The 22,330-nt window shown below is 35.8% G+C and overlaps 1 protein-coding gene across 1 annotated transcript in view; it reads left to right on the top strand.

Moving 5' to 3' along the window:
• The window catches only part of TMEFF2 (transmembrane protein with EGF like and two follistatin like domains 2), a 230,449-nt gene that overhangs the window by 7,640 nt on the left and 200,479 nt on the right, over positions 1 to 22,330 (top strand). The window contains exons 3-4 of the mRNA XM_053665145.1: positions 3,783 to 3,912; positions 9,025 to 9,051. Coding sequence (XP_053521120.1) covers positions 3,783 to 3,912; positions 9,025 to 9,051 — 157 coding nt within the window. The remainder of the gene's footprint in view (positions 1 to 3,782; positions 3,913 to 9,024; positions 9,052 to 22,330) is intronic.

The raw sequence follows: 22,330 nt of genomic DNA, 5'->3' as shown, positions 1-22,330 counted from the left end.
TTAATCTTGTGCTCTTTTGAGCAAAAAACATACCATATTCCAAGTCACTATCCCTAAACCTTTGACAACCAGGAATATAGCAGAATTCACTTAACATGTGTAGAGAACTTTCTTACGTGGCAGACTCTATGGAAGGTGTGGACAATAATAAAATATAAGTTATGCATAGTTTATAGATACTGAAATCTCAGCTAAATAAAATTCTTATTAACCAAGCATGTATAAATCATATGAAAAACTTCTCACATAAATCCTTTGTTAATTTGTAGCAAAATGAATTCCATATATTCTAGAGTATCAAGTCATTGCATCTACCCATGTGGCATGTAGCTGTTTTCTTAAGCAATATGGGCATTTGGAACAAAATCATTCTAAAAAACACATATTTGTAAAGTAAATTTAAGATTTTAAAACATCTTACAAAAAATAGAATCCCTTTCTCCCTGAGAGGAAGTTTGTACAACACATACATTTATGGGTCTTACCATCTGGGCCTGAGTCTTGTTTTTTCTCTTACCAGCCAACTTCGTAGCCTTTCGCAAGTCACTTAACATCTGAATATGTCCCTTCATCTGAAACATGAGCAGTGTCATGATTACCACTAAAAACTATTTCAAACAACTTGATATGCTTTAATGTAGTTAGCCTATTTTTATACCAGGGTTATCCTGTCTTCCTTTATTTTTCTAATTGTAGACACACATGTTTTAGTGTCAGTTTTAAATGCTGGTGACTCTGCTAGTTAAAATACATATCATGAAGGCAAATCATTTTTATTTCCTTTTACAAATGAATATTGCAAAATGTTTTAAAAACATGACTCTGCTAATCCTCCTAAAAGTTCCAATTAGCAATTTTGAATGGGAAACTGAGCTATAAGCTTGTTAAACATTTAATAATTGAGTAATATACACAAAGTCCTACACCAAGGCACTGAAAGAAGTGGGAGAACCTAGGGCTAGGCTTCCATTCCTGAGCCTTAATTATTACAGGTGTGTCCAACCTGAGGCCTGCGGGCTACATGCATCCCAGGATGACTGTGAATGCAGCCGAACACAAAATGGTCAATTTACTTAAAACATTATGAGATGTTTTTGTGATTACATGTCACAATGCATTCAGTGTGTGGCTCAAGACAACGGTTGTTCTTCCAGTGTGGCCCAAAGCTGCCGAAAGATTGAACACCCCTGGTAGAATATGCTTCCTCTGTGTTACTCATATTGATGATGGCAAGTCATGGTAATAAGGGGCAAAGTCCATCTTGTTGATAATCTACAGCTGAACTCTTTTCAGCTCCTTACAAATCTCCCTGTTGGCTTGTGCTTAGAACTTAGTAGCTCTGTTTTTAGCATTGCTCACATTTGGCTTGCTCCATCCCTTAGAAGTGTCATATGAGTATTTTATCCATTTCATATTTTAAGGTGCATATCAACATTATGTACTAGCACTTGACAGAGATAATAAATACCTCCCACACCTCACTCCCAGTCCGCTCACTACTTCTGAGTAATCTGCAGAAATAGATGACAATGATAAATAAGGAAATTCTTGGAATCAGAGAGAAGAAAATGTGGATGCCAATAATCAACACACAAAGTATTGCAACCAAAATTGGGGATAGAGATTAAAAAATAACCAGTGACAAGAATGGTAGGAACCCAGCATAAGAAGCTAAGTAGTCCAGTCATCTGCACTGATTATGACTCTGTTCTGTCTACTGAAAGGGTGCACATGTCTATTGAGTATAATGTTACCAGCTGTTTACTTCTTTATAGTCTCTCTTCCATGTGCTCAGATACCATCGTCATGTTAGCAAGTTCTCATAAATCTTCCCTATATTCTCCTGTCTCTGGTCCTGAACACACCACCTTTGCCAAGCACCCTATCCAACCACCTGGCCATGGTTTTGACCATTTATATGGTTTTGTCTTCTTAGCACTATTTTCTCATGGAAAATTCACCTTTTCATTGACATTGTGCTATTGCCTTTTTTCTTCATAATGATGAAGATGTTCAATCCTTCAGTTGGTTGGTTTTCAGATGTAAGCATATATATATTTGGAAAACATTTGGAAAGCTGCCCCAGCACATGTATCACCTGGTCAGAAATGAATTGCTATTGAATTAAAGATCCTCACTAGCAAAAACTTCCCATCAAAACAATATGTTTAAAACACAATCCCATAGACAGACTGAGTCTGGGAGTAGTAGTATAAGTGTGGAAAGGAATTGTTGTCTAGAGGGCTTCCGGAATGTCTAAATTAGAAGCTGTTGAAATAAAGAAGATTTACAAAATGGGCCATATGTTAAATATTTAAATCATAATATAATAATATTTAATATTTAAATGAATATGATTTAATATCTAAATCACCTTGCTAGCAATTATGTTGATTATAATATTAGTGTCATAAAATTTGGATTTACTACTGGCAGAAAAATATATCACTGTTAGTAAAACATTATATTTAAGTTTTTCATTAATTAATACAAAGTAAGTCGCCTAAAATGACTTTCACTTCAGAGAACATTGGTTTATACCATTTTAAATTATTAGGATAATTAATCCTATATTACATAAAGGCAAAGAGCAAGATGGTCAACTGGGGAGGAGAAAGTGCAGATATCGTAAGACAGTAGAGTACAATATAAACCTCAGGATAAATCCCTGAGTTGAATTTGATTTATGATAGAACTTTAGGTTTATTATCATATATATTAAAACTTTTTTAGCCATCTCACTAGATCATTTGTTTAATATAAAGTATTATGCATTTATGACACATTAAGTATCCAAATATTTTAATAAGAAGTAGAAGACAGCAAAGTGTTTTCACATACATGTGTACATATGATTTGCTTTACTCAGTTTCTGGCATAGGTGAGTATTTATAAATAATCATCTTTGTCATTGTTTGTGTTATAATTAATCAATGAAGCACATGTGTGGTAGTAATCATCAGATAATCACATCTCTGGCACAGTTAGCAGGTACAGGACTCAGCCAAGTGTCTCTAATGCCTTAGGCTGTGATTATACTATGATGAGTATACCCTGTAGGTTGCTTATTTTCCATTGTAAAATGTGCACTTTTTTGCAATGACAGTTTTTTAAATGAACTTTTCTCTTTATTAAATATATTGATAGTCATACTTTTGAATAATCAGTGAAGTTTACATGTAGTTCAGTAGCTGCTAATTTTTTTCCTGTATTTCATAGCCTATTTCTCTCTATACTGTATCTACATCATTATCCCATGATATAATGATGTAATGAAAATTAAGTAGTAATCCAAATGTCTTATCCAAATATTTAGAAACAAAGATTCAAATTCAACAGAGAAAAATCATGCTAAAGAGTAACTGAATTCACTGGCATTTCAGTTATACATTTTTATTCTCCAAACATAAACATTGTCTGCTTTTGAATAGCTTTAATATTGTAGCACGTTTTACTTTTTCCAAAAAACAGTATGAAAAAATATTGACGTATTTGTTGGTATCTCCTTTTAGTATTGCTTCTCTGTTCATTTTGTTGGAGTTGCCTGATCAATTTAGCTGCTTTTTTCCCCCCATCTGACTTAAATGACCAGTTGGCCGATTTGACATTGCTTTTGTGTTTCTTTGAATGAATCCCCCTGCAAGGTCAAACACTTATTGGATACAGTGAGGATCACTGAAAAGGAAGACAAGGGCTTTCTATTGTAAGTGATTATTTTTGTTCAAGAAGTCAGAGGCCCGCAGACGCAGTACTAACCATAGGATTATATCTGTGTTTCTCAGTGCAACAATGACTACGTGCCTGTGTGTGGCTCCAATGGAGAGAGCTACCAGAATGAGTGTTACCTGCGGCAGGCTGCCTGCAAACAGCAGAGCGAGATACTTGTGGTGTCGGAAGGCTCATGTGCCACAGGTATGTATGTGATCCTCCTTAAACCTTCTGAATCAATTGTGAATCCAAAAATTATGTCTCTCGCATTTTCTGTTAACTTGAGATAAATAATTTGGACTATATATTGGCTAGACAAGCCTCTTATTCCTTTGTACAAAGTATGCATTCCTCTTATTCTATGTCTTTTTGCATTTCAAATCACTTCCCAAAGAAAGAGAAAATCTACCGTAAGGATATTGGTAGATTTTAATACACATGTTATTTAATGAAGTAAAGGCCATTGAATACTATAATTATAAACCTAAATTGAGCACCCAGGTGTCAAGTGTATGGAAACCTGTCTATGGGTGAACACATTTGCTTGTTTGTCTGTTTGTTTTGAACAATAGCATTGCCTGCTGGAGAGTAGCTTTGCAGATTCAGGTTTGGAAGTTAAGATGTGGCCTACCATAGCCCCTCTACAAAATGCTTCTCCTGCCCTTTAGTAGATTATTTTGAAAGCTGTATTGGTGGTGGACATTACTTCTATGACACCTGTCGTTTCTGACACAGTCAGCTTGGGATTCCACAAAGCATTGTAGTTATAGTGTGCAAAAAATGCTACACAGAAAGTGAAGAGAAAGAGTGACTTTACATGCTCTTTAGCTTTCCAGGTTTTCCTTTTGTGTACGGTAGTGGTCAGAGCTGAACAACATTATAGGAAAGAAGGAAAACAAACAAGAGGAGCAGAGCCTAACTCGATGAAAGAGTGCTTTAAAATGAAGCTGAGGATTCTAGTCAGCCTTGAGGCATTGGAATCACATATATTAAAGAAATTTTTAGTATCCCATGATAGTTTTTCTTAATGGCAAATATGTATCTTTTTGGAATGACATAGATTCTAAAGAGTTGAATGATATAAGCATGTTCAGGGATAATAATAATGATATTAAACACATCAAAAGTAGAAATATAGAATAGTGACCGGGAAAGTTTATTCTATTGAAAATTACCTCTTAGATAACAAGTATTTTATTCTGATGAATTAAATTAAAATTCATGTGTGTGCTGCCAAGGGCAAGGTGGTAAATGAGCAAAGAGAAAGTCCCATTCCCTAAAAGATTATCTTAAGCCAATCGATGATCAGTAATAGATAATGTTCTAAGTTGTACTGGAAACTACCAAAGCTGCTAAGAATTAGGGGAACAGAAAAGCTTCATTCCTCATGGACAGTTATGCAGGATCTCTGCTTTTTGTTTTAGTTTTTAAGTAGTTTTGTCACCTGTGTGATTCTTTGCCTTAATGCAAATATCCTTCTAGGAGGGTGACTAGGGGGCAAACTGGACTGGTGCTCCCCTTCTTACTTGCCAGAGTAAGCAGATCATTGCTGTTGACTTGCAACTGAGAAGTAATGAGTGAAAGTGACAGCAACAAGTGAGGGTTCTGGACCATCTTCCTCCATGGGAAAGGAGGGCCAGCCTGCTACTCTCAAAGTAAGGATGGAGCAACTAGAAAGAAAGGCAAAGAGCAAACAAATTATGAAAAAATCAATGTACCATACCTACTAAACAACAGGTGAAAAGTGAGACTTTAGAACAAATAGGATAGGAAAACACAAAAACAAAAAAAAAGGCTCTGACTCCCAGAAATGAGGAATGATGTAGGCAAATACCAGAGACTACTAAGGAAACGATTTGCTCTTTCAAGACCATGTAGGGTATCTGTCTCTGATTATAGCCAAGTGAGAATCAGTGGACAGTCCTCATAATAAACGGTCACAAAGTTATGATTATGGCTAACAGCATTTAGTAGCAAAATCTCTCTCGTCAGCCTCAGAGTTCTTGTCAGCATAGGCAGATGCATTCTTCTGGTTCATTCAAATCTTTCCATTCTAGTCCCTAATGTTTTGGTTATACTATAGAAATAAATACTTAACCGAGTTGAAAATTTAGTCACAATTCAGTAATCCATCTCAAGCACATTCCCAGACTTAGATTTCTTCAAGATTTAATTAGCAAGCCAATTTTGTTGCATGCATCTTCCATTGACTTGTAAATCAAGCAGATTTTTTATCTCAATAATGACAGAGGGATTAAAGTAACTTTGATTAACTTGGTGTGACTATAAGTAAATTGGAGTTCTGACTTTTGATCTAAAAGAGATTCTTATTTTTTTCTTCATAATTTGTCATTTATTTTAAATGCTGTTGGACACTGAGTGGAGGTGGCAAGTTGTGACCTCTAGGAATAAAAAACAGTAAAAGATATAACGTTATTATACAGGGGTAGTCAAAGATAGGTTTACAACTGTGAGTATGCAGAACACAGTCAGTAAAACTATTGTATTATACAGACAACTACAAACCTACTTTACCCGCACCATATTTCATTGAACTTAAATATCTTTTTTTTTTGTCTAGAAAGTGGCTATTGGGAAGTCTGGTCAATAGCCACACTGTCAATTTTTCTTCTCTTTTTTATAAGGAATGCATTGACTGGGAGTCCAGATTCGAGTCCAACCACATGACTTCTTTAGGTGTTTCTGTGTCTCTAATGAGTTTTAGTGGGCAATTTATCTCTTGTTTGTTAAGATGACTCATCTTATGGTAGGCAAATCGTTAAAGCTTTCCATCACTATTGCACAATGATGCCATGAGCTTAAGTGACTGTTTAAAAAAATGTCTTCCTTCTCTCTTTTCTAAATACACAATATGTGTCAAATCAAATGCACATTGTCTAAAGAACCATACTGCATGAGTTTTTGGAAACATACATGGGAAATACAAGCCAAAATTCTACTGCTATTTTCTTGATTTTCCCCAGCAGTATGCATGTATTAGAAAACCTATAGATGAACAGGCAAGATGTTCATTCAGATTTTTAATTATTATGTTCTAGACACGGTGATAAGGATTTAAAAAATGCTATTGTATAGTAATACTCAAAATAGCCCAAATGTAATACACATTATTATAGCCATTCAATAGACTGAATAAGCTTAGTAGGAAGGTTGAATGACATTTCTTATGCCATCCAATGAGTAATGTCCTGAAGATTATAGCTTGGAATCCTTAAGCTTTTATGCATTTCCTCTTATATGCCTGTAGGAATAGGAAGTTGAACAATCATGGACCTTGATGTAAAGAAGTTTACCATCTTAGTGACAAGAGAATAAAAAACTATACACATTTAACTAAAACACAGGTAGAATGTATTAGTGCTATACTAGTATATCCTGTTATTAGTCCTTGATTATTATGATACTGAATTAACTTTCAAATTAATTCAAATAAAATCAGTTAAAATTTTAGTTGTGAAGATATATTAAAAAGAAATTTGATACACATTGACCCTTCAAGCATTGTCTTCTTGAAAAGTGATAGGGCCATGACTTATGATTTCAGTTCAGTTAACAACACTATTCTACTATCAAGATGGATGCATCAGCCTTCTTCATCTACTATCATTAAATAGTAAGATCACCCCTGGCTGGTGTAGCTCAGTGGATTGAGCACGGGCCTGCGAACCAGACAGTCGTGGTTCAATTCCCAGTCAGGGCACATGCCAGGGTTGCAGGCAGGTTCCCTGCAGGCCAGTTCCCAGCAGGGGATGCACGAAAGGCAACCATACATTGATGTTTCTCTCCCTCTCTCCTTCCCTTCCCCTCTAAAGATAAATAAATAAAATCTTTTAAAAAAATAAATAAATAGTAAGATCATATGATAAAAATCTTTTTTCTATACTTACCAGGAAAGGTTTTTCATTATAAATTGTTTTACCAACTAGCCTGTCTAAGGAAAGGATATTGTGGCCCAGAGACACAAGTCTTAGTCACACTAGCAGGTAGTTAAAGATTTAGTATTCTAATTTTATACAGTGTTAGATCCTGTGAATTTAGTTAATATGAGTTTCCATGAAGGCTGATAATTCAACTACTGCTCTTTCATGGACATGCTAAACCCTAACATAGCAAGGGGGGCTATCAAGGAGGCATCTATTCTTTCCCATGTGTCAGCCTTCTGTGGATTTTCTGTGCTATGCCTCTTTCTGTGCAATGCCTCTTAGGACAGTGTCATGCTGGCAAGCAAGTGGAAGTACTGCTTTATTTTAATTTGAACTAAAACACTAAATGTAAATTTATAGAAGTAGCATTTGATATAGTTCTTAAATTCTGGTTGAGATTTCAACGTTAAGTGAGGGCATATCAGGCAGAGAATACTAGTATTAGTCTTATTTCCTAGTAGTAACATCAAAAATACATGACCAAATGTACTTTGAATGGAAAGAATAGGGAAGTAGAAAGAGGACGATGTCTACACTTAACAGGTAGAAGTAAATGGAAACTCAGTGGTGTTGACGCCAGTAACAAAACTGAGTGTTTCTGGGAACTGAGTTCTCAGAAATAGACAACTCTGACCAGTTGTAATTGTGTAGGAGAGAGAGATGAGAAGAAATGGAGAAAGAAATAAATATGCATAAGGGATTTTTTTTGTATTGTGAGCATCACCTAAGGTATATTCAATTTTGAGCCAAAGGCAAAGTTAATCTCACTCTTCTACTGATTTCAAAAACAAAAGATGCTCTTGGTGTCTGATAGGCTCATCCACAATTGTGGCATTTGGAAACATATTAACAATCATATAAAAAGGTATTTATTTTTAAACTATTTTTCTTTGTGCACATGTGATTTATCCATAATATAAATCTTAATTATGACTTTATTTGCTACATGTCTTAAACTGTTTAATGTCTAAATCTCATTGATTACTATAAGCATCTCATTTTCAATTTTTTGTTACTGGCACCAAATTTGTCATTAAAATAAACATGTGAAACTTTACATAGTGAAGTTTAGGAATTATTTTAAAGTTAGAGAATTCTTTCTTTCATAAAGTTTAAGCATATAAGTAATTGAATGTTTATTGTATAAGTTATGCTATACAAGTTAAATTAAATTGATGTGAATACACATTTAAATTAAATTGATGTGAATACACATAATTGAATTTGTATTCAATTATGAATACAAATATTCATAATTTTGTCAATTATATCACTATCTTATTAAAGAAAGTAAACATGAACTAAAAAGAGTCATAAATATTTTTTAAGATTTTTTCAAGCGAAAACAAAGTTGTTTATTTTTCTCTCCCAGATGCAGGATCCGGATCTGGAGATGGAGGTAGGAGATGCCTTTTTATATATTGAAGGACTTACGTGTGGATGTTTTGTACATATTTACTTGTCATTATAGATATCTGAGAGGAATTTACAAGTCACATTTTAGGAAAGGAAAAAACAAAAAACTATTATTCTCTGGGTGAAGTAAATGTATATACCATGCAAATTATTTGATATGTTTATAAAGTACACTTAAGAATTCTGTCTCCAACTAATCTTCACTGTTTATTTGTTTGTGTCTGGATTATCTTTGAAATAGATATGCATGTCAAAACTTTCCAACAGAAGATTTTGAGCACATTTGACAGGGCAAAAATAACTCATGAGGAAACCATTTAAATATCTTTTTTATGGTATTGCTATCAATTACCAGATAATAATATTAACACATATATAACTATCTTGTAAACAGGGCCTTAATTATTAAATTAAAAATTGAAACTGAAGGAGATTGAGTTTATTAAAGGAAAGTGAAAAACTAAACAAAATTTAGACCAGTGGCCCAGCCAGTGTGGCTCAGTCGGTTGGGCATTATTCAGCAAACCCAAAGGTTGCTGGTTGGATTCCTGGTAAGGGCGCATGCCTGGGTTGCAAGTGCAGTCCCCAGTCGGGGTGTATACAGAAAGCAGCCAACTGATGTTTCTCTTTCACATGTATGTTTTTCTCCTTCTCTTCCCCCTTCTCTAAAATAAAAAATGAAATAAAAATTAAAAATTATGAAAAAACAGACCAATGAAAATAAGATGGTATCTTCTTTGATTAAATTAATTTGTATTTATCTTTACTAAAATAAGTTACATATATGTTTGCATTATTTCATTGTGTATTTTTATTTTTTATTTTTTATTGTTTATTACAATAAAAAGTACAGTTGTCCCATTTCCCCTCATTACTCTTGCCCTCCCTACCCACCCCCCACCTACCACATTCAATCCTTGCTCCCCCAGTTGTCTTTGTCCATGGGTCTTTTATCTATGTTCCTTAACAATCCTTCCCCTTCTTTCTCCTTTTATTTCCCTCCCCCCTCCCTCTGGTTACCGTCAGTTTGCTCTTTATTTCCATGTCTCTGGTTTATTTTGCCGGTTTGTTTGTTTTTTGATTAGGTTCCACTTGTAGGTGAGATCATATGGTATTTGTCTTTCACTGCCTGGCTTATTTCTCATTGTGTTTAATAAGTGTATAAAATAAGAGAGTCAGAAACTTTTAAAATTTGATCTGATGTACCTACTGACAGGATTTTATTTATGGTTTGAATCTTCATCATAAATTTCCCAAAATGCTTTTCTAACTGAAGTCAAACAAAATTTCACATTTATGCATATGCTTTTAAAATAGTTGTTCTGAAAGTTGCACTAATGAATATTTACTCCTAGTGGCATTAACTGTTTTTTTAAATAAGAGACTCAACAGTTTTATTTTCTCAGAATTACTTTTAAAAGTTTTTGTATTACTTTGCTGTAAAATACTAATGTATTTAATTTCTTAATTTTTTTACTGTATTACAAGATGCCAAAAAAGCTTAATAACTTGACCCTGAAAACCTAGGTTAGAATGACCTGCATAATTCCACTTCGCATATCCATTGGGTTGTGTATAAAATATATTTGACTCCTTACTTCTTCCATAGAGAAGATGGACTTGCCTTTGTATTCTGACTGAGTTCCTGTTTCCAAGGTATCAGAGGAGTTAGAATCAGTTTCCTTTGAATTACCCAGAAGTAATTGAATTACCTGGGATTGGCTAATTCAACAATTCTAGCTAGTGATTTTTCTAACTGGCTTCTGTAGAATGTATTCTCAATAACGTGTATTTAATTAATAATTGGGGCAGCTTTGCGAGCACATTCTATGGTTAATGATTATATTTTTCATTTATTTTAGCAAAACTTAACATAATTTCCAAGTGAGTGCACTGATCTGAAAAATAAGGGGATCAAATTTATTTGCAAAACACTTCAATGTGTGACTGTCATAAATTATATCATTAAATGTCCAAATCTGAAGTCACTTTAAAATATATCAATTTTTACTTTTTTAGATTTTTCTTTACTTTTTAGATAAATGACTATACATTAGCAATGAAGATTAGATCCAATTATTTAAAAAAATAATTTAAGTTTAACTTATTTGCTTAATAGTGGTAACAGTCATTTACCGCATTGGAGGGAACACTGTGTCTGCAATATAAAAGCAATATAAAGGTTTCATAAAATTTATATTAACTCGTTAGTATACATTTTATGGGAGGTTTTAAAATCTAACTGTCAATCTATTTATTTAGATGAAACGATTTGAAAGGCTGATTTTATTTAGGCAAAACATGTTCACTGTGTCTCCACCATGACCTACAATGTGCGTTCATTCATATAAGTGATTTGTAGAGTGAGAAGAAACAAATGCTGCGTGGTGGTCTTAGCTCTTCCCATTTCAGTGATTGCATCTTCTTTAAGTACTTATGAAAACTCATCAATACAAAGAATAATTTTATTAGTGTTGAACCTAAGACACGTTGTTTGTGGAATTCTGTTTTCAAACAAAAATGTTTAGTTAGAAATGCAACTATCTACAGCAAATAACCTTTTTGAATGGACTGGAAGTTGAAAAAAATTCAGCATAAACTATAACTATATATGCATTCTATAGAAAGGTAATGTGTGATAATGTGTAGACAGAATTTCAAAAATTTCAGAAAGTAGTTGAAAGGGGTTAGTGTTTCAAGTGTGTGTGTGTGTGTGTGTGTGTGTGTGTGTGTATGCGCGTGTGTAGTGAGAAAGAAATTTAATGTTGTAAATACAAAAAAGTGTGTGTGTAGGAGGGATGATACATCTTACCCACCCACAGACTTCCTTAAGTAACACATACTGCAGTAAGAAAAAAGTATGAAAGGCGCCTCCTCCAAGAGTCTATGGGTGCTGTGGGTGGTAAAAGATCATTTTTAACCCCTGCTTTTCTCTCTTCTCTCACAGTCTTCAGTCATAAAGACAACTCTATGCATATTTTTCATTATTCTCTTTTAAAACTATCTCTGAATTGATTAGACTTTTGATAAATTAGATTTCTGAAAGCAAAATATAAGCTCAGTAATGTGAAAATGATATTTTAACTATTAAAACACTGATAAATGTATTATACTGCTATAAGTCTGAAGGGATCCACAATTAAAATTTAGTATCATCATATGGGAAGTTTCATAATGTCAAATACTATGTGTCCAAGAGACATGACATAGAGAAATGGCTATATTTTTATTTTGTAAGGTAAATGAAGCACTAGGCTTATGTGTATACAGCTTACATAATTATATAATTGTAAGATAATTCTTTAATAGATTAATGTCAGATATGTACATTAATAGACAAAGCTGACATTACATTTATGTCCATTATTTATAAAAAGAAAGCCTGGTTTTATTTTAACCATCCAGGTATTGTCGTTATGGTAACTTTGGTGTAGAAAACCAATTATGCTGTGCCTTTACTTAACACAAAAGGGTCTGTGTAATTTTGACTTGTATATTACTCAGGTGTTTATAATTGAGATATTTCCTTCACATACATCTTAGATACAAGGAGAAATGTCTACACTGCAGCAAGTTGTGGACCTTAGGCTGCCATGAGTGGGTTGTAAAAACAGTATTTCACAAAGTTTGAGAACTTGAAAATCATTTTTTTAAAAAATCCTTATGTTTCTGAGGTGGATTTGTTGATATTCAGGAATTCGGTCGAATTGAGCATGCCTGATAAAACCTGGATGCTGTGACAGGATTTTCGGTGCTGTTAAAGATGAATGTGTCAGTTCTTTACACTCGAAGAGAGTACAAGTAAATTCTCCTCTTAGCACACAATGAGAAATGTTATGGTTCTGATTCTAATTATCACAAGAGAAGCAATTCTCTGTGGAAGTAAAATGTTAAATATAAATAACAACTATGTGTTCATTTCATATATATATGCTTATATAAGGCTAAGCCTTTTTTGTTCCATGTTGCCATAGTCATGTCCTTTCCTGACCTCACCTCGTACCTTCTTAACCTTATTGTCATGGTCAAGTTCTGGCAAACACAATATGCTTCACCATGTATTTTCCCCACTGGGTTCACATTACAGCCAAGTCTGACAAGCGTGAATTGTTAGCAGCTTCAGCTGAGATACCGATTCAGTAAAGAAATTCTACCACTTATGCAAGGTCTGAGATGCTTCTAGGGTAGTCTGTGGGGAGACAAGAAGAAACTAGTCCTGTTTTTCTCTTCCATGCCTTAGGGCTGCTGTTCTGCCTTATAACCATCTAATCTTCAACTGAAATCTTATCTCGGCTTTCCATAGGTTTGAATCCATTTTGCTTTCTCTTTACCTCAAAGTAAAACAATATCGCAACACTAATGATATAGAGGTAGAAAAAATAAGGGACATGCAATGAATAGTAAAATTGGAAAACTAAAAAAACAAAACAAAAGGAGGGAAACAAAGGGAGAATAATGGAAAATAAAAAAGGAGAAGTAACCTTTTTATCACCATAGCCGTACTTTGTTTTCCCATATGGCTACCATCTTAAAAATAAAAATCAACTCTTCTTCCAGTAGAACAGTGATCATATTCTGAATTTCCGGAGAAGATTGCTTGGGAATATAAAATGGATGCTTCAAACTTTTGTCTGAAGTATCCATATGGGTTCTAAAACCAAGTCTAGGAAAAGAGATGTACTCATGTGCTGTCTGATGGCCATGGCTTTGGACTTCAATCAGGAGATTTGTGTTCAAGATTTTAAAGGGCTTGAAGGATGCCTGTTTGATCTTTACTCTCAATCTCACTTGGAGTTCATTTACTTTATCAGGAAAAGAGAGTAATGTTTTCTTATAGGAAAGATGATTATAACAAACTAATGTAAAGAACTTTGAACTCCAAAAACTTAAAAATGAAATTAAAAGGATTTATATTGTCTTTGCTCTTTAGTCCCAGTTACTCTGATTGTATAATTTTTCTGAAAAGCTTAATTAGAAGTTTGACTCTTTTAATTAGTGATTTTTACCATTCATAGTGTAAAGTATGGATGCTGAAATGATAATAAGAAATCAAATACAATTACAGTTCTCAGTACTTAATGCAGACAGCTAGCTTTGTACCATGTAAAAAAGTGAAAACAGCCCTGGCTGGTGTAGCTCATTGGATTGAGCACGGGCCTGTGAAACAAAGGGTCGCTGGTTGGATTCCCAGTCAGGGCACATGCCTGGGTTGCAGGCCAGGTCCCTAGTAGGGGACTCATGAGAAGCAACCACACATTGATGTTTCTCTCCCCCTCTCTCTAAAAAATAAATAAATAAAATATTTTTTAAAAAAAGAAGTGAAGTCAGTTTTAATAGCAGAGGAACTGTGCTTATATAAGTAGTTAAGAAATGATGTTAAAACTTTTAAAACAGCAAATAATTTTATTCTTAAAACTGCAGAAATAGGCATATTGCTTCCATAGAAAACCAAAAGAGAGGATACGGTAAGGATTCACAGTATGAGGGATTCCGTATACTTACAAGGAGGAATTTCCATTAGGGGTCTGATCATGGCAAAGTTTTTCTCAGAGCATTTGAGCTTTTTAGAGAGAGAGCCTTTTAAAATTGGGGCAGGGAGATTTTATTACAGTTCTGCTTGATAGGAGAGCATGAACTAGATAAGTCTGAGAGGATGTATAATTATTTTTTAAATATTCTGTTTTATAAAAAGCACTATTATAATAGTCACTTATTTAATCACAATAATAGCCTCTGAGTGTGCAGAAGATGATGAGAAAGGATGAGCATCTTGCCCACAGACCCAGCAACAGTGTATATGGTAACTAAGCCAGTCCTCGATCTTTAAGAAGGAAGGAAACTATAGGCTACAAGATTACTCTGCTTCTTGTATAGCTTTCTTGCAGTAACTAGACCCTATATTCTGTGCTTTATGTAAATGATAAACTCTATCAACAATCACGTGAGATTTTATTATCCCATCTCCTTACTCCCTTCCCACTCTCATTTTTGTTTCTGAAATCATCTGTGTGATTCAACATAGAACTCAAACCCCTGTAGGGTTTTGTTGTCTGTTATCTAAGTTAACATGCTCTCCATGTTAACTCCTAAGTTCACATAGCACATAATGATTGTCATCTCTTACGTTAATTTCCCCCTACACTCCCATGCATAACCTCATTCCCTTTCTTTTGTAAGTATTTGCTCTAAAGCAGTTCATGTACTTTAAATTATTGAGGGAAAAATATGGTTATGTGTTTAGCAGCAAAAAAAAAAAAAAACAGTGGTTAAAAACAGGCTCTAGAACTGAGCTCTGTGGGTTTGATCCTGGCTCCACCACTTACTAGCAGAGTGACCATGGACAGGTTATTTAGACTCTGTTTTTAGCTTCCTCACCTACAGTCCTGGCGGGGTTTCCCAGGGTGCAGACTCGGAGTTTGAGATTTGTGCATGTTTAGTGAGTGGTATGCCCAGAATCAGCACCTGTGGAAGGGATGACAATGGGATTGGGAAGAAGGACCCACCTGGAGCTCTCAACCTGGGATGGTACCGGTGAATTATGCTGAATTACGTCGATGAGGCGGGGCCTTTATACCCCATCACTGATGTTGGTAACTGCAGAAAGGCAGTGTTACCTTGGGCCAGGTGACTGTCTTTAGCTGCAGACTGGACTCGGAAAGGGACGCAGCAGTGAGGTGTCTGTGTGTACCACTCCCAGAAGCTAACAAGAGGAAATGTAGACATCGCCTCCTGGCATCCTCTGCATCCTATGAAATTTAAAAGAAGGACCCAGATGAGCAAAATCCCTGCCCTGGTAGAGCTTATTTCTTGGGAAGTGACCCAAACAGTAAAGAAATAAACAAGGAAAAACTAGGCTATCAGATGGTAATGAATGCTATGTAGGAGGGGAAAGTGGGATACAGGAAGGAGGTGGGGTTTCTAGTTTGGGGATGCACAGGAAGGCCTGGACAGAAATAAGGAAGGAATGAAGGGGCAGTCCTTGCAGATAAGTCAGGGAAGGACATTCCAGGACTGCAGCACCTTTGAAGCAGGTGCATAACTGGGGTGCTCCAAGAGTAGGGACGTTAGTGAGACTAATGTAAGAGGGTTCTCAGAGATGAGGGTGGGAGGTGAAGATATCCTTTCAGACCTTCCAGCGCTGGTCTGGCTCCTTCTGTAAGTGAGCTGGAGCCACCCAGGGCCTGGAGCCCAGGAGCGTGCCGTGATCTGACTGATGATATTGCAATATCACTCTGACCTGTGTTGAGAACACATTGTGTTAGGTAATGAAGAAAGCCAGGAAAACTTCTACAAGTAAAAGGCAGGAGTTTCCTGTGTCAGATTGTGGATGTGCAGAAGATGTGGTATATTCTGTATAGTATTTCTTGTCATCTTACATGTGTCAATCTGCCACCCACATGAGGGACATTGTTTATGATTCCTTACTGAATCGATCTCCTAGATTTCACTGTAGTCAAGTCCGTTTTTTCCTCTTAAGCTGTTTTTGTACGTGGGGCTTTATTTAAGATGTCCTCCTCCTGTTTCGATAATTTCGAGTGAGTAGAAAATTTCACTTGTTTCCAGACAGTGTTTGATACGTAGGAATCTCCCTGTATGCTGTAAAGCATGCCAAATTGTATTTAATTTGTTTCAAATTTGGATTCGAAAATATAGCTTTTTTACTGTACTAAATATACAACCCATATTGTAGCATATGATTTTCGATGTGTACTTAACAAAGAGCAATTTAATTTTCTCTGGTAAATTATACACTTGTTATAGCTTTGGGATTTAAAAAATCTGGGAATAAATGGAAAGCAATATGTTTAAATAATGGTAGCATCCTGGCTCAATGAGTCAAACCAAAAGAATCACTCCAGTTATCATCAGTTAATAAACTTGTGCTGAAAAATCTTTTAGCTTTGTATTCCATGTGGCTCTCTCTCTGAGAAGAATAAAATGGGAATGAACTCGATTTTAAATAAGGTTGGGCTGATGCTTCCAAAAACCTGTTCTGCAGATGGATCATTTAAACTGGATCCATTCCTAATTAAATAACATTTCTTATAAACCTAATCTTTCCCCCATTTTTTCTCATTTTCCAGCTGGTTTTCTCACTCCTCAATCCTATGTTTTGGCTAACTGGATGGCTCTTCCAACATTAGCTTCTCTTGGTGAAGACCACAAATAGAATGATCATTTATAGTGGAATCAGTTAAAGAGAGAGCCCATTTCAATGATGACATCCACACAAAATTGATGTTCTCTACACCTATCGCTAAATTAAGAAATCCTGCATGATCTTGTAAGCATTGAATTAGGGCGAGAGTCAGTTCAGACACACTGACGGCCATCCCTAGAGACTATAGCACTAATAGAAAATCATGACCTTTGGCAAGTAGAATTTCTGACACATTGATTTAAGTGATAGTGGTGGGAACTTGGTGAAAAGATATGCTGATAGTGTCATCTTTCCTGAACCCGTTGAGCTTTAAGCTGCAGTTTGAGATCTAATCCTTGAAGACTGGAGAGGTTACAGTGTTGAGGATTTTACTCAGTTACTCAAGGGACGACCATAATAGCAGCTTGAATGTGGTTATCTTTGAAAGTGGGTGTTATTTTTAAATATAATGAAAGCGAAACACAGCTGGCAATTTAGAGAAAAGGGGGAATTCATAGTAGAGCTATTATACTGCATTTTAAATAGTGGGACAATATTAAACGGCTGTATCCTGGTCCTCCTGCTCCCACTGCTTTGTGGTCCATGCTGCTAACAATGTTCAGGCCTTGATTCAGGAATCTCCCTTCACCTCTCACAAAGAGAGAGCTCCCTTATGCCATGCGCGGCTTTGAAAGAGAGTGAGGCAGAGTTATAAAGCCAGTGCAATCTTACCAATGAGCACACTCTAAGGATTTTCTTTTGTGAATAGTTCTCAGATCTCTATCTTCAGACCCTCCACCAATTCCCTGTATCAATCCCTAGTCATCTCTGGTATAACACTGAAAAAGAGCTTCCTACCTGGCCTCCCTACTTCTACTCTTGCCCTAATTTTTTTCTCACTTGCACAGTCAGAATGATTTGTATAGAATACTTATCGGAGCATATCACTTCACTGCTTGCAACCCAACAATGGCTGCCCAACATTTTTACAATAAAAGACAGTCTTTATTTTGAAGTTCATGGCGTCTGATACTAGTAAATCAATGTGTTCACTTGTGATCTACCTCATTCTCCTAAGAGTGCTCTGCAAAGGAAAAAAAACGATGTTATTTTAAGATGCCGGTTAGTTAGTTTGTAGGTAATTGAGGTAATTTTACCCTATATGACTACTTAATTCTACATCCAAATTACTTATTCAAATACCAAATGTATTTGGCCAGAGAATAGAATCATTTGGAAATCCATTTGATGCCTTCATTTAATTTGACACTGAACTAGTAAAAAAAAAAGCCTACCTTCTTTTTCTGAGTTTTCAAGGAATTACAGTGAATGCCCCACATAAAATGTACTTTAGTCATCAAAGAATATTACTTAGAAAATAAACCACTGAATATTAGTTCGTTACATTTAGGAAGTTTCTCAATTTAATGGGATAAGAGAGTAAAACTCTGTGAGCTTCAGCTTTTACCTTGTGAAACACACAATGGTATGTGGGGGAGAAAAATGGAGCCTCCATGTGACACCACAGAGATTCTAGAAGAAATGCTTTTTTTATTATTGCTGTTGAGTTACAGTTGCCCCAATTGCCTCCCCACCCCTCATAGCTCTCCCCTGCCCTGTCCAATCCACATTCCCAAGCCAATCCCCATCCAATTGTCTTTATCCACAGGTCCTTTGTATATGACTTGACCCTTCCACTTCCTTCCCCTATTACCCTCCTTTCCCCTCCCCTCTGATCACTGTCAGTTTGTTCTTTATTTCCATGTCTCTGGTTATATTTTGCTTGCTTGTTTGTTTCATTGATTGGGTGAGATTATATGGTATTCGTCTTTCATTGCCTGACTTATTTCACTTAGTGTAATACTCTCCAGTTCCAGCCATGCTCTCACAAAGCATAGGAGCTTCTTCTTTCTGCTGTGTAGTATTCCATCATGTAAATGTACCACAGTATTTTGATCCACTCATTTACTGATGGTCACTTAAGCTGTGTCCAGCACTTGGCTGTTGTAAATTGCACTGCTATGAATATAGGGGTGCATAGAGGAAATGATTTTACAGTAAGTCCCCTCACTGTCATCAGACGGAAAGTAAAGATGCAACCAGAATTTCATAGAACTCTGCTTAGCATGTAGGAGGTGCTAGATAAGTGTTTGTGAAATTCATGATTGGATGAATGAATTTGCAGGGCAGATTCAGTGATTGCCATGACATCAGCTCATATCATGGCAATTAATTGATACATATGTGAACACGGAGGCCACTCAGCTACTTTCAAGTGACCTCTGACTATGGCCCTTGACTTATCGAAAGTAGACATCAAAGCTTCCATAAAAGAGGTCATTCCTCAAGAAATCTACAGAGTGATTCTATGGTTTTCACAAGCTCTGAGTCATAGCTCTTACCTATATCCCCATTTTCCCGTGTACTTCTTTCTCATCTATTTTTCTTCATCCACAAATGAAACTGGTGCAATGCAGGAATTCAGTGCCTAGATATAAAATGATATTTATAGGGGATAGAAACTTGAGTTTGGAGAAACAATACAGAACAGTCTAGTGTGAGAGAATAGGACTTCTCAATGCAAAATGTCAGCAGAAGATAAGAGAAAGCAGTGGTGTTCAACATGAAAAAAAAAGCTTTAGTGTCCAACAAAAATGGTGGAATTTAAAATAGATTCAGGCTTGGGTCAGCTGTGTGGTTTTTTTATTATGTCCCACCTCCTAATGTTTCTTTCCATATTAATACATACAATATTTACTCATTTCATGCATTTCTTTTCTCAATTGTTTCTATACTCCAAACACATATGTTTTGAGAGGAAAATCCAGAAAAAAAATGTTCCAGCTGTAGATTTTCTTTCTAACTACCCCACATTTTTCTCACCCATCTAAAATAGCACTTAATGCAGCCAGAGGATATTTCATTAGTAAAAATAGGTTTCATTCTTGCCAGACAAGAGAGAGGCTGAAACCAACGTTTCATGGTGCTGAATAGGAGACCCGACAACCTTCTTCTACCCCAGCACTTTTGAAAATGTGTTCAGTAGAACTTAAATGCCTCAAAATGCTATTGTATTAAGACAGAGGACATCCAGTTAAATGAAATTGAAAAAATGCTGCATGGTTTGACCCCTTTTGAAGAGTCTGGATAGGATGACAACTTGTTCAAATCTGTCCAAATCCCTTTCCCAGTGTTTAGCACTGAAAATCTTGCATCCCAGGTAATTCCTCAACCTAGAATGATTGTCGCCCTAGTCACATACTAAAACTGAGGAGCCGTACAGTAAAGAAGCATTGCTACATTTTGTTTAAGTGGTGTTTTAAAAGAATACCTGACCATGAAACATTTTTTAAATGAAGACATTAAACATCAAAAAATGAGTAATCTACGGTAACACACCTTGGGAAACTACCCCAACCCTATCCATTTGTCTCCTGGCCCCTGAAATTCTTTTAGTTGTCTCCTATTGCCCTGTGCTGCCGAGCCTATGGAGACTTTGGGAATGGTCCTCCAGTTGTAACTGCTTGAGTCTGCTCCTGAACCTTAGACTACTAAGCCTCAAGATGGAAATGTAAAATAATTTCCACATATAAATATATTTCATTACTTTGAAGTCATTTTCTTTTCTCAGTCTCTTTCACAAATATTTACCTATCTTAATGCAAAACTTTTGGGAATTTCTACAGGAAAGTAATATATTGTAAGAGAAGTCTTAAAAAGATCTGTCTTACAAGTTCTTCTGGTATTTGCTATTGTATAATTCTGGATAAGGGTTAAAAGTACATCGGACAGCATGTGTAAACTTAAAAAAATTAGTAAAGAGTTTTGAGGCTGCCATTATATAACACAGGTCTTCCTGGAGGATCTCCATGAAGGAGGGATCCAGAAAGGGATCTCTCCTGATCCTTCTCTCTGTAGCAACAGCAATATCTTAGGAGAGAGGGGAGAACCGGATAAGGGTGTAAAGCTGGGTAGAATGGAATACAAACATTTGCTATGTCTGCAAAGGGGAAAAAACTGAGACCCAGAGCCTCTTAGTTCTGCTCAACCATTTATTTTTTTAACCAGCAGCTAAAGGCTTGATCTGGTGGAGCAGACCCTGTACCTGCCACTGCACCAGAAACTAGGACAGGTGCCTCTCCACACACCTGCAAATGATCATAGAAGGCAAAGCTCATTTGCATGGATGTCAGAGAATTGGCTGAATGAATTGAAGAAAAAAGATTCTGTTACACTGAATAATGCATTTGTTTCAACAAAGACTTAAGTTTTTCTAAATTCAGAGATATTTTTCTAACTTTTCCTAAGTGGATTTTAGCTTTAAATATCTGAGAATTAAAAAGTACTATTTCTGACATTTCTAGCACACGGTATTTACTGATAATGCTGAGGGAGCAATTCCTTTTGACAAAGTTTCTAATTTTTGTAGCTCGAGGACGAGGCCAAGCAAAAGAAAAATGCAGTAGCTGCATATACTCCCTGAGGTGACTGGGAATGGAAAGGAATAGATGGGCGAGGGTTTCACATGGTGTGTTACTTTTAGGTATGCTTCTCTTAAATTGAGCAATTATAGAAACGTGATACAGACACAGCACTGCTTGCTCATTTACATATATATATTTACATGAATCACTTAATGTTCATATAGTTTATCTTCCCCAACAATTGACAAGCCCAGTGTAGCATTCTAAACACATTTTACTGTCTCTAATTAAGACATTTATAGTGCATACCTACTGTATGTCAGGTATTTTATAGCTATATAGTAAAAACTTGCCATAACACCCCAAGAATGACGTATCATCTCCATTTTTCATTGAAGAAAATAAAAGACACACAGGCTAAGTCACTTGGCCGTGACTGTGTAGTTTGGTGGCAGTCAAGACTGAAACCCATGAGCTCCAAAGTTCCCCTTTTCTCCATGTTTCATGTGTAGTCTGCCATATGTTTTAAAGTCAGGGATTTAAAATAAAAACTATAATCCTTCATTAAACCATACTAAGCATTTACTAATTTGATTTAAAAATGTGGTTTTTAAGTAGGAATTTTTCACTGATCACAGGAACATCTACACTGTTTGTCTTGTGTGATAGACTGGCTTATCAGTCCCTCGTGTGTGCAC

The sequence above is a fragment of the Artibeus jamaicensis genome, unplaced genomic scaffold, assembly GCF_021234435.1.
Source record: "Artibeus jamaicensis isolate MK-2021 breed Jamaican fruit bat unplaced genomic scaffold, CSHL_Jam_final contig_391, whole genome shotgun sequence".
Taxonomy (NCBI): Eukaryota; Metazoa; Chordata; class Mammalia; order Chiroptera; family Phyllostomidae; genus Artibeus; species Artibeus jamaicensis.
The sequence above is the reverse complement of the archived record's forward strand: the minus strand, read 5'-3'. Positions and strand labels throughout refer to the sequence as shown.